This window comes from Gadus macrocephalus, chromosome 11 (assembly GCF_031168955.1).
Source record: "Gadus macrocephalus chromosome 11, ASM3116895v1".
Lineage (NCBI taxonomy): Eukaryota > Metazoa > Chordata > Actinopteri > Gadiformes > Gadidae > Gadus > Gadus macrocephalus.
Window position 1 is genome coordinate 3,929,575 of NC_082392.1, and position 17,230 is coordinate 3,946,804.

Sequence of the window (17,230 nt, forward strand, 5' to 3'; positions counted from 1 at the left end):
GAGAGCAGGATGGACACTCTAGCAGAAAGAATCTAAAATTAAACAAATTCTTTGTTTAATTTTGTGTCCACCTCTTTGAATTTAGGTGGACACAAAGGAACACACATTGAGACGCAATACGTTATTTAAGAAATACAATACAAATACAATTGACTGGCCTATTTAAGTAGAAAATGTGTTTGTACCGTAGGCCTATCATTTAGATGTAACAGCTACTAAACCATCAAATACCCCACTCTGTATTTAAACATGACACCTATCCCATTCGTCTTTCAATATTTAACTAACAAAAGACGGATCAATCTACATCTGAATAAATTCTAAGTCAAGCTCATTACTGAAGCAATTGTATTTACCCTAAAGGGCCGTGGTACATTCTCCCCAGCTCTCCTCCCTCCCAGTGAAGACTGCATGGATGGGAGTGCCTGATGCAATCACCACGCTCACAAACATAACCTCATATCCGTTTCTCTCCCCAGAATGGTACCACTTTCTTCGGCGGCCGTTTGGGCGTGTATATGGCATTTACGATTGTGTGAGGACTACGATTAGACGTTTCACTGCCCAGAGGGTGTAACTGAAACACTAAACTGTGGCAGGGGAGGGAATAATAAAGTGTTTATAAATCATTATCCCTGGCCTCGGCGCGGTTCTGGTCTGGTGTAGTGTTTCCGTCGCAGCATCACCCTGCTGTGACGCAGGTCACCACGATATCGGTTCGGACGCAGGCTAACGCACCTAGCACACAGGAGGCTGTCGAATTATAGCACGCGAAAAGACACAATGTCCATTATTTACATGGCAGCTATGGAGTGCACACTCAGACCCCTTGATTAAAATACCTTTTTTGTGTCTTGTTGAACCGCATATAAGGCTTTTAAGGAGCATTACTCCTGTGAACTTCAAAGCCTGCCAAAAGCACTCTCCTTCTGAGTGTGCGCCCTCTTGAAAACGTTCTTATATTTTCCAAATGGACAGGAAGAGGCCCTCTCTGGTATTGAGGTGATGCTGATGCGGCGTGGCACTTGTTTTCACTCGGGCTGTTTGTATCCAGCAAGGAAGTATATTCTAGTCTTGTTCCTGTTAATCCTACGCCCGGTCTGCATTAAGATAGGATAAATGTCACGTAGGTTACAAGAAAGGACGCCAATGTCTCTGTCATGTATTCTCGCCGGTCCCAAGGGTTATCACGCTTCATGTAAGGAAAAATATAAGGAACTCATCGCATAATGTCGAATGGAAAAACGTTGCTATGATTCAATGATGATGGACAGTACAGCGTAATGGCCGTCCATGATGCTTGGGTTGGAACCAGGGGCCAAAATGATTGATCACTGATAACGTGCAGTGGTGGTCCTATAGAGACCGTGTTTTGTCAGCTGAGTTAAGCATCGCACCGGCCCTCAGAGTACTGGAGATCCCTTCCTGTGATGTCAGCCCTATTGCGAGCGAGACGCTGTTGACTTTACTTAATATCTCGGCCAGGTTTTTCTCTTTTTTTAAGGGAGAGTTACGCGAATGACACAGTTTGGGCAATATGCATGAAGTGTACATTCCTGTGAGTCCTGCGTGGCTGCAGACAGCTGGACGTAACTCGAACCTCTCCCTCACTTATCAGCCGTGGCATCCCTGCCATTTCCCATAGCCATCCTCAGGCCAGAAGAATCCCGCCATTGTCTTCCTCTCTTTGCCCTCTGTGTTAACCCAGCGACGCTGGCTGATGGCTGAGGAGATATTAAAGAAAATGGTTGATTTGTCTTTGTCCACAGAACCCTGTCTTGTCGTCTTGTGACATCCAAGCTGTGCATGAGTGTGTGTGTGTGTGTGTGTGTGTGTGTGTGTGTGTGTGTGTGTGTGTGTGTGTGTGTGTGTGTGTGTGTGTGTGTGTGTGTGTGTGTTTTTGTGTGTGTTGGCTTTTTTGGTTTTGTCTGTGTGCACATGCCAGTAGCAAGCCATGAGGTCATCGAGGTCCGGACATCTTAATTTTGCTTATTGAGAAAATAGATAAATTATTACAAACTCATAAAAAGTCAGACTGTATGCTTAATTCGGTTTAGAATTAGTTACTCTGTGTTCGCCGTGTGCGACGTGCAAGAGCCGGGCACCCTACCACCCCCCCCCCCCCTCAACAAAACTGAACCCCTGCAACCGAAGCTGCAAAACACATATGCATGCATGTTTGTGTGTGTGTGTGTGTGTGTGTGTGTGTGTGTGTGTGTGTGTGTGTGTGTGTGTGTGTGTGTGTGTGTGTGTGTGTGTGTGCTAGTTTGATTGAGTATGTGGTTGGGGGTTTGTGTGTGTGTTTGTAAGCATTTGTGTGAATGAGTATGTGCATGGAGTTCGTGTTTGTGTGTGTGTGTGTGTGTGTGTGTGTGTGTGTGTGTGTGTGTGTGTGTGTGTGTGTGTGTGTGTGTGTGTGTGTGTGTGTGTGTGTGTGTGTGTGTGTGTAAGTGTGTGTGTGTGTCTGTGCATTCATGTGTGTGTGTATGTGTGTGTGTGTGCATCTAATGTGTGTGCATGTGTGCGTGTGCACACACACACACACACACACACACACACGCACGTGTTTGTGTGTTTGTGTGTTTGTTGGCTGAAAGGGCCTCTCCTCTACTTCACGTGGCGGTGGAAGGCAGCTGCACCTGCCCTGTGTGTCAACAGCGAGGTCTGGGGCAGACACTTAAAGAGGAGAGGTGGCTTTCACACCGCTGGTCCCACTAAAGCTGCTTAGTTTCCAAAGACAACAATGAGCGTGGCGGCAGCGGCGTTCTGCTGTGGAACCGCCGGCGACGCGACGCGGGGCCGTTCTATGGCTACGGCGCCGGCGGTGTGTGGCCTTCAGATTAGCCAGGCTGAGCCCTCTACATACAAGCTTATTGGACTTCCTCATGTCTCCCTGCTTTTTTTTTCCTGCCCCTACAGTTTCCAGGATGCTTTTTGACTGTCTGTTTTACGCATCGAAACAGGATCCCCCCCACGGGGGCCGTAACGGGGTTACAAGCGGGTATTAAAGAGGTCAGGGAGAAACTGTCATTCTATTTCCCTTCTCTGGCCTTGGGAAAGTCCACCGACTATTTTCTGTTGTTGTTGTGTGTTTTGTGTCCTTGGTCTTTTTTTTTATTGCTTTTTTTTACATTTTCTTTGGGGCTTTAATTTCTCACAGATGAGTTATTATTATTAGTATTTTTGGTTTGTTCTAGCCGTACGGGGAAAATGTCCGGCCTCGCCAAGCTGTCAGGATACACTGCAGTGCGGTCTGGTATCCATCAGTGCTGGGTGTTTGTGTGAGAACCTAGCTTCATCGCATTACAATACAATGCAACTTTCTGCCGGCGGTTGCCTCATATCGCGGGTACTATACCATCAACATCGCTGTGTGTCCACGGCGAGACGGAGGTGTTAATTATCTTGTTTCTCTCCGCCTCACTTAGCGTGTCGCTGTGTTTTACAAAGAGGGCTTTGCTATTTTGAGTAAACACTGTTGAGAAAACATGGCCTCATGGTGACTTGTAGTTCTGGATGCGTGTACTTCCTTGTTGCGTTACATGAGAACCTTTTGGTTTACAGCTTGGGGAATAGACTGTGTGGCAGCCGCAGTTAAAAAGAAAAGAGCGATCCCTAGCTTTTATGAAACGTTAATTGTTTTTCCACACCGTGCTTCTTCATAACCATCAAAATATAAATTTGCGAGGAAATCGTTTTTTGAGGGAACGTGTCTATGTTCCCCTCTTTGTCTGAGACTGGGGAACATATACCCTTTTCCAGAAAAGGGTCCTATGTTTCCCTGCAACAGTGGGGAGCATAGGACCCTTTTTCAGAAAAAAGGGTCCTATGCTCCCCGGTATGTATTGCTACAGGGGAACATAGGACCCTTTTTGGGAAAAACGGGGAACATAGGACTTAAAAAAAGGGGGGACCCCCGTTTTTGAGAGTAAGTTGTCTCCGTTGAAAGGGAAGATAAAAAAATATCTGCAGATGTGGATCCGTAATACATGCTGTAATTGAACACAGACGAGAAAATGGCTAACATTTATCTTTCCTTTTGATAATTGATTGTTCTGGCAATGTATTGAGAAGAAGCGGAAGAAGCCACAGGAAGAATAAGTAAGAGGCTGAGACACGACCGTTGACATTGAACCGTTTCAGAGGATTTGGCCGGGGCCCTGGGCTCGTCCTTTAGCCAACTGGATCTGGGGCCCTGCTGCTGGGCGCATTTAGCTAGGGGCCCGACTTCTCCTCCTAAAACCTGCTGGGCGGCCGGTCATGCTTGTTCACGTTCAGAAAACATTCACAAGAGGCTCTCACTTGACTGATGCCAGAGATGATATAGCTCACCGACACGTCTTACCTGCTGCTCCGCATTCACCCTTCCCCACTGTTTGTTTTCCTACTATTGAACGCTTCTACGTTCAATCGGGTTTTTTTACGCAATAGCTCTCCTCAACTTAACCCCCCCTCCCTTTCATACAAACTCTCTTTTTCCTCTCCTTTTTCACACACAAAGATAAGGTCAACCGTGTCGGTGAAAGATGGATGGATGTCATTTTCTCCAATGCGTGAAGTATAAAATTAAAGCATGAATAAACAACTGTTGAACCGGCTAGCTGATAATATCCTAATTCTGATAACATCATAATTCTCCTAATATCATAATTCCGCTACAAAAAAGACCATGCCCTGATACTTTGTCAGTTTGGCTTTACATTTTGCTAATTCCACATTAAAATGATCATGTTGCGATAATAACTCTGAGGCCATAAAATGTTAAAAATGTGTCCGATGTTTTTAGCTTCGACTTTACCTCCCCCTAATGCCTCCCATCGCAGCTGCACACAGCGCTGTACCGCTGGAGAGAAGCCCCCACGCCACAGCTGGACTCCCCAGCACAGCCCAGGGAATTTTAATCCTAGCCTTTTTTTTTTTTTTCTTTTACTCTTTGGCACCAGTGAGATTTATTTGATCATAAAGAAAGGATAAAGAAATGTAAGCAGAGGCACCCCAGCAACTGAGCAGGAATCGGGGGGGAAAGTGAGCAACCAAGTAATGCCAGAGGCTGAGCCCCCGATTGTGGACTTAGCCACACACCAGCCTCGGGGAAATTAATCCGAAGGAGAGAGAGAGGGGTCAAAGTGCTGAGAGAAAATTCAATGCGCGCAGTGTCTAATTAGCTCAGACAGTGACACATTACTGGCATACCTAGAAGGACCGGCGGAGCCCACGGAGATGAACTCTGGGAGAACAACTGACACAATGACATGCCTCTCACTGTGACATGCTTCTTAGAGAAACAAGGGGGTCGCCGCGCGGCGCTGTCGTGTGTTTCTGGGCGCCACCGGAGCCAATGGCGAACCTACATGTGTCCCTGACCCCGCCCCGTATCCAGTCCCCGCTGCCCGGTCTGAAAACAAACTATCTGCTAGTCTGGAGACCCCACAAACCACTTCCAGCTGTCCGTCCCCCTCCCCAGCCCCCCACCTCCGGTGACGCCAACCTGATACCATGGGGCAACCCGGGGTGAGGGGTCGGGCCTCCAGGAAAATGCACAGCATGTAACCCACACTGTGAGCATTATAGTCAGAAATGCCCATGGTCAAAAACGGAAAGATTACCGTGTGCACAACACCTCCTCTCTGGCGCTTTTACTTTTAACATCTCACTTTACATCCACTATTACAAAGTCCTCACCGTGTACTGTTACCCCGGCTTAAAGCAGGAGAACAATCGCACTGCCCAGTTCATGGTACTACTGAAAATAGACACAATACTGCGGAGGGACAATACTGACTACGGCCTACTGTGTGAACGCATACAGGCTGTTTAGTGTATACGTCTGCTGCTGCTGTGTCCACGTCGCTGTCCCGGCACCCAGCACACTCCATGCAACAATCAGTCTGTGAATATAACCACGGAGGCCCCATGCATGGCGAACTCAGGTACAGAAGTGGTTACAGTCCGTGGCTGTTGACAAGTGATGCGCTGACAATGTATAATGCAAACGCCATCTGGAATGTTGCGCTCGGCGTCCTCTCCATTAAAGAGATGAATGTGTCTCTGAGAATGTCCAGAGAGCCGAGCGTAGACGCATTCTTATCTAATCCCCCCTGGTACAAAAGGATCCCGGGCAGGCCGTAACTGAATCTCTACCGTTCAAGTGCAATAAACAAGTATGAGGACGTCTCCAACACGCATTCACCGCTGCTGAGCAGAGAGCAGGAAGTGGGGATCTTTTTCTTTATTTGCTTTGAGACCTAAGCTTGATTACAAACAAACAAGACCACAGACAGACAGACAGACAGACAGACAGACAGACAGACAGACAGACAGACAGACAGACAGACAGACAGACAGACAGACAGACAGACAGACAGACAGACATGCACACACATACACCTCCGCCTATGTTATCTGCTCATCTGTAGTATCAGATTCTTCTGTTCTTAATATCGGTTCGGAAAAAGAAAAAAAAGTATTGCTCGCGACAAGATCTCCGAAACATATATATTTATGCTTGTCTTCAGGTTTTGTTTTGGGTTATTTCCTTTAATGTTGAGTTGTTGTGGAAAAGTAAGGCATAAATAGGAAATTTAGTTGATCAATGATGACAGCTTTCTCCCAGCTTTGCTGATTCAAACAATTCCCAATATATGTGTGTCCCTGTATGTGTGTGTGTCCACCATCAAAACAACAGAACTCGCTACCGGTAACAAGCGATCAATAGTGAGCGGGAACCCACACAGAGAGCAAAGGACAAGGAGAGTGACCAAAAGCTGTCAGGATGTGAGGCATGAAAATGTCGCCAGTCGCTCCATTGTGGCTGCAGACCCTTCACATGGTTTCCTGGAGAGGACACGGTGTAGAATGAAGGATGCTGTGGTGACGAGAGAGAGAGAGAGAGAGAGAGAGAGAGAGAGAGAGAGAGAGAGAGAGAGAGAGAGAGAGAGAGAGAGAGAGAGAGAGAGAGAGAGAGAGAAAGTGTTAACATTTTGTTTTGTTTTTTGTTAAGGAGGGGAGCGCTTTATCATGCCTCTCATCCAAACCCTTACCTCCCCTTTTGGACCTTTAGGAGCATCCTGTGACCTCTGACCCCCTGGACAATGGAGGCCAGGACGTTTCCCAGTGAGCAGCGAGGGAGCCAACAACAGGAACATGAGGGGTGCTCCTGGGAAACAAACTGTTTATTGTGCGACAGGATGGACAGGCCCCCTTGTCCAACTCACTTACTTTCAAACACACACACACACACACACACACACACACACACACACACACACACACACACACACACACACACACACACACACACACACACACACACACACACACACACACACACACACCCACACACACACACAAGCTCACATGCTCACACACCTATACACAACTAAACTTGCACCTTTCAAAAAACAAAGGTTTTTGTTTTCCATTGACATACACTGTAATCTCAACTCTATTCTCTCCAATCTTTTGTGTTCCTGGTATACAGTTAGAGGAAGGAAAGCTGTTATCATGCTGGTACTGCTTATGGTGGTAATGGTGGCTTGTGTGTGTGCGTGTGTGTGTGTGTGTGTGTGTGTGTGTGTGTGTGTGTGTGTGTGTGTGTGTGTGTGTGTGTGTGTGTGTGTGTGTGTGTGTGTGTGTGTGTGTGTGTGTGTGTGTGTGTGTGTGTGGAGGGGGGAGGTTGTGTGTGAGTCTGTGGGTTTTTGTATGTGTGCGCGCATGCTTCAGTGTGGCGCAAGTTTACAAAGATAACGAGCTCTCTCTACAAGGACTTCTCGACTCCTCTTCCCTGCTCATTGTTCCTGTTTGCTATTTGGTGGTATTAAGGTTGGCTCCTGTGTGGACCTAGCTTTTAACCAAATGTACTTGACATGTGGAGTAAGTAAAAATGTGTGGTGTTTCTTTTTCGAGCACAGACGTCGCCTGGGTGCAATTGCTTTCAAGGGCAAATTCAATAGAGGGGGCTGCTTGTGAAGAAATGCTCGGTTTGGATTGGTGGTCCATTCATTCATTCATTTAATATAAAGCACAATGTAAGCAACGTGTCATCTTGTGTTTGAAAAAGCTCCAGCATTGTCAGCAACAATTCTTTTACATCTTTATTTTATCAGTAAGGAGCATTGCAAACGCAAAGTAAATATTTGACTACATTTATAATTTTATATATATATATATATATATATATATATATATATATATATTTATTATGTCTTTGTCTGGAATCTGACACTTTTCCTCCAGCAAGTCTTCCTCATAGATTGATGTGTTTTCTAAATGCGGTTTGTTGGATATATCATTCAGCAAACACGCAGACAAACAGAAGATCTTAACATTGTCTCATCAAACTCGTGTTTACTGACACATTTCTTTGTATGCCCACGATTCAGCTCATTAGTTTACATCAAGACAGTCGTGCTGATAACGGTACCAAAGCCCATTCACTGTTACTGCCACTGCCTATCTGTGGTGGAGGAAATCCCTTCTTTGTCTCCTAAGGAAGTTTAGCAAACTAGGGAAACCTGAATATGTCATCAGAATTTGAACAGCTGGAACACATTTGGCAATAATTACACACGCAGAGCCATAAGTGTATTAGTCAACACTCTAGAATAGCTATTAACCAAAGCTCTAGAGACTACTCATTGCAAGAGCACCACAGTAAAATAGTTTCCATAGTTGTCAATCAAGTGCCAGACCTGTGGTAAAGGAGAACGTTGGGGGCTTTGGGGAATGTTCTTTAAGCACTGACTCCGCAGAGAATTGATGGTTTTATTTGTGTTGATTTGTCATGCACAACCCGATGCATCTCATTCGACTGCGTCAGACATCATCAATTCTGGACCAACACAAAAAATGTGGACACAATTTTATCTCATCTGATTATCAAAAGCAGATTACAGAGAATATCACCCAAACCCCTTTCGTTATAGAAGCTATGCCTTATCTCCACCATGAATAAACAATGAAAGGAATGGAAATTACTGGCTCACTGTGCATCTCAGAGAGGACGATGGAAAAAGGCATAGGATTATTTGAGGCAATAAGCAGTGAGGTTTTGGATACTGGTATTCTACTCTTAAAATCAAGCTTAAATACTTAAATAGGGTAGTGTTACATTTTTAAAGCCTGTACTTCTAAACTTGAGTGCCATTGCAGCAGCTAACAAATGCAGCATATACAGCCACATAATGCTGACTAATTAGTGCAGGCTGGGGGATATGAATGTTTACACTATCATGTCATCAACAGTCTTACGATTTGGAACAAGCCCTTCTAACCTTGAAAGCAAAACAGGCTAATACAGTCGTGAACTTGAGAGGGCACAGTGAAGGTGTGAGGATCCTATTCTCCATCTCCACCAAGGAGTAAAATCTGCAAAACTGCAACAAATGCCGGGATACAGCATGTTTGAGGAACAGTTCCCCGTGATTCTGAGGGGTCAACCGGCTTTCAGCTTTCACCTAAACGTCCGCACACAAGATGAAATCACGGTGGGGAGAATGAGCCATGAAACGGCGATGGTCCCAGACATAATAGATCCCTTTTTCTTGAGTTAGGTAGGCATTGTGCAGAGTTGCTGACTTTAATGCCAACTTGTTAGCTGCACATATTGTCTGAGTCTATAATCAAATGAAGAACATCGATACAGGAAATTGACAAATATGTCTCAGTGTGGGAGAACAATAGGTCTTTGTTCGATAAGAGATTCCCCAGAAAGGGTCTACAATGACCTGAGGTATAGAGAGCACCTCCAGCCATTCTGAGAGGCCAGCTTGTACTCAGCTTTTATTGGTTGTGCTTTTATTGGATAATTCAGACATTAACTGGACCTATTTGGGATAATTGTGAAAATGATTGTGAGCATATGTGCTTCGCCATGGCAACCATGGGAAAGGTGCCACAGACGTTAACATATTAAAGTTAAAATGCAGCTTCGGTAATTGCTCTAATAAAATGAATTCTTTTTTGTTGCACAATGGAACCAACAGTGATAACTCATGTGAGGAGAAAGATGGAACACAACTAGATTGTGTTAAGTCCACAGGCTCAAGTTACCGAGTTAGGCTATATTTTAACCGAGCCACACACCCCACCCATATCATCCTCAGCGATGACTTGAGTTTTGGTCTTGGGGGCACCAATCCTGTAACCAGAACCTCAACTTTAGGCTCTGGTTGGGAATTCCCCTTTTCAGGTCAGGGTAAAATGTTACCCGGAAAACAAAGAATTTCTCTGATTCATTTATTTGATTCACCCCAATATCCGAAAGTAAATATGGTGCATGAATGGCGATAGTACACAGTAGCATGCAAAACCAGCGTGTATGGGAATTCCAGTGGAAAACTATTGTCTGTTGACTGTTGGAGCCTTTGTGGACCGAGGCTTCAAGCCAACAAAGTGTGGGCCTGCCTGGGTCTAAAAGACTCCATGGTGATAAATGGCCTCGCTCCATGTAGACAAACTCTAAGCACAAGGCCCGGGGTGCGGAGGCCCAGATCTGCTACCTCTGCTTCTGGCTGAATCTGATTACAGGCAGGCCCCGAGGACAGTCAGGTCATTGAGAGCAGTGAGATGAGCAAACAATAAGATATTATCTGAAGGAATCTTCAGCTTTCCAAAGGAAAATGGTCCCTCTCAGTGTCACATTGACGATAGGATCCTCAACCTGACATTGAATCAGCCATTTAAGAAGAATGAACACTGCAACCCATTCATAGATACTCACTAAAATAATGAGAGCTCTTTTTTCAGCCTTGTTTAAGACATATAAAGGAAAGCTCATGAGGCCTTGTGAGACAAGGCTGTGGAGAAATTGGAGCATGCAGCTGACTCAGATGAATATGCCTTTACAATGATCTGGTGTTGAATGGACATTTCAATAGTATTTCTTCTTTGTTATCTACAGTCCCACAAAAGAGTGTGCATGTGTCAGAGTTCTGTTTCCCTGTTTCAATATTGTCCACATGTAAACAAAACGATGTGTTACACATGTGGAAACCATATATGTAACTGATCTAATTTCAGATGAGAGTCTGAAAGAATATCCATTCTGATGTTTTTATTGTAACTTTTCTACATTAGAAATGAAGCTTTACTCTTATTTTATGTCAGTCTTAGTACCTGAACGTGCTCCCGTTCTTTTCAAGCAGTGACACCTTGTGGTCAAATAACGCAACCTCTTATGGGAATTATTAAAGCGCATACGCTTTTAATTCTTAATTATTTTATTACATTTAAGTTTTAATAAAGATTTATTTGAAATTATGGTCCTTAATTTGGTTTTGTTTGGCAATATTGATTATAATTTTAGCATATTTGATGTCAACCGTTTTGTGAAGTTGCAAATAAAACTTTATGAACAGAGAATAAACTGTGTTGCTGACCTATTTAGTGGATCAATCAAAATATATTTTTCATATTTCTATATAAAATTATTTTTTAATTTGATCCAGAAGATATGTTAGCAACATTTGAAACTGAAACAAGAAATTGGCTTGACTGATAAAGCTATTATGTCAAAGCTTTTTTGTTTTGTTTTTTACAGTCGTGGCTAAACGACATTTTACTGAATTTGAATAATTATTTCGTATGAATAATGTACATATATCCTACATATTAAGGAAAAAAGTACTCAATGTGTGTAATTTGTGAGCAAAGGAGTGGTAGAATATTTCATCGTATAAAGTGACATTATTATTATTATTATACTGGTAAATAACTTTGTTGCTTGACAACCAACATCTAATTTGAACTACAACCATGGCGACCCCCGCGAACTCTCGCGACACTTCACATCTTGTCTGTCACAGGCCGCAATGAGTGGAGATGATAGGAGAGAAGGGGTGAATTATCTAGGTTGCTCAACAATATCTCAGAATTGACAGTGCTTTTACCAAATATTTTGATCTTTAAAAACACAATCCACGAGCCTAACATGTGCTGAACGCGTCTCGCCGGTTCAAACAGGTGTCTTTCGGAAAGCAGCACCAGAAACTAAAGTTAAATCGTATGTGTAAAGTGCTAGCGGTTAGCTGTCAAGCTACATAGCATAGCCATCCAGGCAATGGCGTTGAAAAGAATTCAAAAGGTGAGTGTTTTTCTCCTATCATTCCCCCAGTCCCTCCAGCCAGCGTGTTCCTCCGGGTCCCCATGTTGAATCAGTCATGCCGGGTTTGTTTGTTGGCCTGACATCGGTGCAGTGGGCTCCTTTTGGTGGTCAAATTAAGATAATTCACAGACAAAAGAGCAGCTTACCGCGGACGGTATCGCTCCGTTTGCGCATTGCTCGTAATGGTGCATCATTGGGTTTAGTGGGACGTTTTATTATCTACTCTCATTGCACTGTCAACAGCATAATCGATCACAGTGCGGTAACCATGCACTGTGAAAACTTGAATGTTTATTTTTGTTTTTGTTTGATGGTATCCATGGTTGTAAAATCTGTCACACTGATATAACTTTATTCTCGATGAGGTCTGGAATAAAGAGAATGTATGGTGGTTAGATGGTAGTTATGGGTTGAATGTCAGCTGTGTTGTAAGTTGCCAGATCAAACTCCAATGTCATTGTCGCCATATATGGGAGTGCAAATGGGGCACTGGAGCAGGCCACGGGGTGTATTTATAAAACAGAATAGGCAGCTTCGTGTTCAGAGCTGCTAAATATTGGTACAGCTTGTTATGGACGTTATGATAATACATGAATTGTGATACTTCCTTCCAATCATATATTTTTTTCGAGGCCTGCCAACAAAAAACAAACATTAGTGTCATGATCATGAATACAATAGGTGAAGTTAAATATATATTTTTAGTATTTCTAGAATTCCCTTCTCATATTAACATAACCTGTATTGAAAAACGTGTGTGTTTGCTGTGTTTGTGATTGGTGACATTATGTTACCTATGATGGGGGATGCTTCTCTCTTCCTCACCTCCTAGAGCTTTAGTGACTAGTCATGGTTGTTGAACCTTGCTCAACCGGACCTGACTTTGTTTTTCTCCTCAGGAACTCACAGACCTGCAGAGGGACCCTCCAGCCCAGTGCTCTGCAGGCCCACTAGGAGATGACTGTTAGTTTGAGCCTTTTACTCTACAGGAGTTTCCATTGTGTATACTAACCTTTATTGGCCTTTAGCCTTTAGCCTATATTAGCCTTTATTTTGAAGATGACATTTAAGGGTGGCTTATGAACGATTTGTGCTGCAATTTGTGTTTTTATTACTCATCAAAACGGGGAATATTCTAATATTTGCTCTGGTGAGAAAGGTTTAACCTTCCAACATGTGTGGTGATATCTAGTTTGTCGTTATACATTGCTTATGTGGCAATATGCCACACCAAGGCTATCCCAAGAACCCCAAACATCCAGAGGTGGAATCTAACCACAAAATAAATGCATCCTATTTTAGCCGTAGGTGTGATACTATACTTTAGCTTAGTTGGATAGTTGGATCGTCTTTAAACGTTTAAGATGGAAAAGGGACTGCTGCTCGTCCACTTTTAAAATCGAACAGTTGCTACTTTAAAAAGAAAATTGCTGAGTCAAATTAGTCAGTTGTGTTAACAAATATTTATTCCTTTCTTTACAGTGTTCCATTGGCAAGCAACTATAATGGGTCCAGTAAGTGATTGTTTTATGTATTTTGTATACTCTATCACTGAATATACCAAAATCATTCCATTAACTCTGACTTCTGCCTTCTCCTGTACATAGAATGACAGCCCTTATCAGGGGGGGGTGTTCTTCCTCACCATTCACTTCCCTACAGACTACCCCTTCAAACCACCCAAAGTAAGTCAGACCTAATGTCAACTTTTTTCTAAATGATGGGAAGTGATAAATTGTTTAACTTGTTTAAATGTCTTCTCTCTGCCGGGTTTTTCTCACAGGTTGCGTTCACAACAAAAATATACCATCCGAATATTAACAGCAACGGTAGTATTTGTCTGGACATACTGCGGTCGCAATGGTCACCGGCACTCACAGTGTCAAAAGGTATGGCACCGTGTGCATTGATTACGTTTGTATCTTGAAATGCTTTTCCATGTATTCACTAGAAAAAACTCACCCTAGTTGATGTTGAAATTACCTCTTAGAGCGCTGAATATTTAGGGACACATTGTGTATCTATATATGTATATATTGTCATACAGTCAACGGTATAATAACTGCTCAGGTAATTGTTTCTTATCAATATGTAAATAAGAAATGTGTATGCTTTAGATCCATCAGTATATGTTTTCTGTTCTTCTCAGTGCGAGTATGGTAATTCTGTTCCATCTCATTACTTCCTGTTTCTTTCGTAGTTCTTTTGTCTATTTGCTCTCTGCTCTGTGACCCGAACCCGGACGACCCGCTAGTCCCTGAGATCGCCCATACCTACAAATCTGACCGGGAAAAGTAAGTGTTGCACGGTCCCTTACTTCTGATCACTATAATGAACTCATTGACTACAAATCGAACTTCACCACTAGAGGGAAGAAGCTGATTATAGTTTGTTGTTTTTTTTACAGGTACAACAGACTAGCAAGAGAATGGACACAGAAATATGCAATGTGAAAATGCCACCAAAAATCAAATACAAAAAAAAAAAAAAGAGAAGTTTAGGAAAACATATTTGATATTTTAACACAAGGCAAGCAAATTAAGCAAGACATATCTTGGGCAACACACCACCGGTGGAAAAAGGAAGCAATACGAGGTACACTGGCACCTGGCTTCCATGGGCTGCTGCCATGCTCTTTGTGACTAGCGTGGACCGGCCCACCAGGACCCAATGGACTCCTGAAGGCAGTCCCACCACGGAATACTGGAATTCTCCTCCACACAGCGACATGTGCAGACTTTTACTACTGCTATCGTGATTTATTATATTTGTTGTTAAGGCATCACTCTCATCAAGGGCAATGCTATGTTCGCTCTTGCTAGAAGTTATTTCGGTTTTTGTTATTCTTTGGCAAACTACTTTGGTCGATTCAGAAGATCGTCAAGTTTTTCCCTTATTTCAGAGGTACTGTTTTGTCTCACTTGATGTCTTGTTATTGTATTTACATGTATTCAGTGGCCTTTACTGTTTTATTTTATTATAGTAGATGTGCAATTGCAGTCGGAATGTTAACGTTGAACACAAAATTGTGCATGTTTAATAATGGCAGTTGATTTTTAGCTTTGAAAGCAACTGCTCAATGAACACTATCTCTACCTTAGGGCAAATGTGAACAAACTTGAGGCGGATTTGATTCATCCCAGACTGTATAAATGGGAGCAACAGTATTGGAATTAGAATGGACAGCTGCTATTAAAGCTAGGTGCCCCATGCTTCAGCGTTGGTGCTTATTAGGTAAAGGCAACGCAAAATCATCTTCCATTCTTCTCGACCACGTCCGAGTTACCCGTCGCATTCAGTATCCATTGACGTCGTACACTTATGACGGAAATCTTCGCAAAGGAATTAATAATGCTATTATTTTTGACGCAGTACTGTTTGACTGTGCCAATTGCTCCATACACTTGCTCAGGTATCCAGCCAAATCATCAGCCTTTAAAGGAGCACTGCAGTGACCCAGGGTGAGTGGAAGTTAATGGTTCCCATACCACCCAACATGTATAAGAGAAAATACAACCAACCATGCAAGTGATAACCTAAAATCACTTGGCGTTGTATTTGATTAAGTAGCACGTGTCATGCTTAAGTAGGGAATGGCTCAGTTTGAATTCAGCACTCCTAAGGAACTTGTTGGTGGCGGGCGCAGCAATCCTTTGTTTCATATCAGTATGCTGCCTGTCCCTTTTCCTCAGGGAGCATTTATTTCCCTCACCAAACCCCGGTCGGGTCACCTGCAACAGTTTGCTTTATTATTTTCATTTTTATTATTTTTGAACTCTTGGATGTGAATGTGAATGTTTTTTCCAACGGCCATCAAGCAGGCCATTGTAGATGTGTTAATGCTACTGTGTTCTAAATGACGACAGTCTTTCATTACTGCGAATATTTTAAAGATGGAAGCAAAGCAGAAGACCTTCAGAATATTGAAGTAAAAAGAAAAAATTGGATTTGTAGATGGCCCTTTCTTTTCAAAGAAGAGACTTTAATTATGACCAGATCCTGTTTATATCTAAGGTCGGGGAACTTCACTTGGTGATTTTTGAGGAGGACAGAGCAACTCTGTTTATATATAGCCATGGTTTACAAAAATTGTGTTTTGTTTGCAATAACGTGACTTGGTAAAATAGTTTGATTGGGTGTCATCAAGAGGTTACTAGTTGTAAAATTGTCTAGTATGTAATTAGATTTTGTCAATATAAAGGGAAAGTACAGTTTTATTTTAAAACCAGATTACCATTGGTACTATGTTTTATTCGTAAGGATTTAACAAGATAAATGTGCATTGAAAAGCAGGATAAAAAAAATTAGAGAACATAGGCCATGTTTTTGGCATGAATTATAGTTTTTTTTAATTGTTAGATTGGGCGCTCAAGGCTAAACTGTGTCCACAAAATATAGGTTATAGACTAAAGACAAGCTCTCCAAATGCAGTGGAGATCCATATGCTGCCAGACTCATTATATAAAAATGATTTGAGTGTTGAAGTATTACAGTAGTACACATTTTGTATGTTTTTGGGGGGTTTGTTTTTATTTATTTATTTATTATGTCCTGTTTTTTTTCTTGGTGAGTGCAGCCTTTTTCCATTGCGACAGCCAGCCCAGTGATGCCAACTCCATGCAGTGTATTTGTTCAATGTGTTCAACTAGACAGCCTGTGCTTTGGCCTAAACCCCCTCACAGCCGTGTGCCGGATATCAGGGATTTCATCACAGTTAATCTGCCTAACATTTCTGATTGAGACATTAGCCTTAACCCCCATTTTATACACGGATAACGTCACTTTAAGTTTACTAGTATGGCTGCTTCCCCCTAAAAGGCTTGATCATTTCAGTTATCTTGTAAATTGCCAAGACAACACTAAAGATAAATAATTTTGACTTTGTTTGAAATTCAGGACCAGCTTCCTAACACCATTGACGCTTCTTAAAATATGGAATTTGTGCTTGACCTGTCAATGGCGACATCCCTCTCTTTGCATATAAGATATTTAAATAACCATTCATAAATAAAGCTTGTTTTGTTTTAACTGAGTCCTTAACCATTTTGTTGACTCAATTTTAACTAACACACGCCTTTGCAGCAAGAAAAATAAAATGTTTCAAAATCTTGAATATGATTATGATCT

At 42.6% G+C, this 17,230-nt stretch overlaps 2 protein-coding genes across 2 annotated transcripts in view; one reads left to right on the forward strand and one right to left on the reverse strand.

Moving 5' to 3' along the window:
* The window catches only part of vps33a (VPS33A core subunit of CORVET and HOPS complexes), a 366,247-nt gene extending 358,141 nt beyond the window's left edge, over positions 1 to 8,106 (reverse strand). Inside the window, 1 exon segment of the mRNA XM_060064445.1 lies at positions 8,102 to 8,106. The gene's annotated coding sequence lies outside the window, so the exon portion shown is untranslated.
* Positions 8,107 to 11,774: 3,668 nt separating this feature from the next.
* Positions 11,775 to 17,131, forward strand: ube2d4 (ubiquitin-conjugating enzyme E2D 4 (putative)). The gene is made up of 7 exons (XM_060064460.1): positions 11,775 to 12,082; positions 13,003 to 13,066; positions 13,586 to 13,617; positions 13,711 to 13,788; positions 13,887 to 13,992; positions 14,304 to 14,397; positions 14,511 to 17,131. Exons 1-7 carry the CDS (start codon positions 12,059 to 12,061, stop codon positions 14,554 to 14,556), a joined length of 444 nt encoding a protein of 147 aa, XP_059920443.1. The 5' UTR covers positions 11,775 to 12,058; the 3' UTR covers positions 14,557 to 17,131.
* The last annotated feature ends 99 nt before the right edge of the window (positions 17,132 to 17,230 follow it).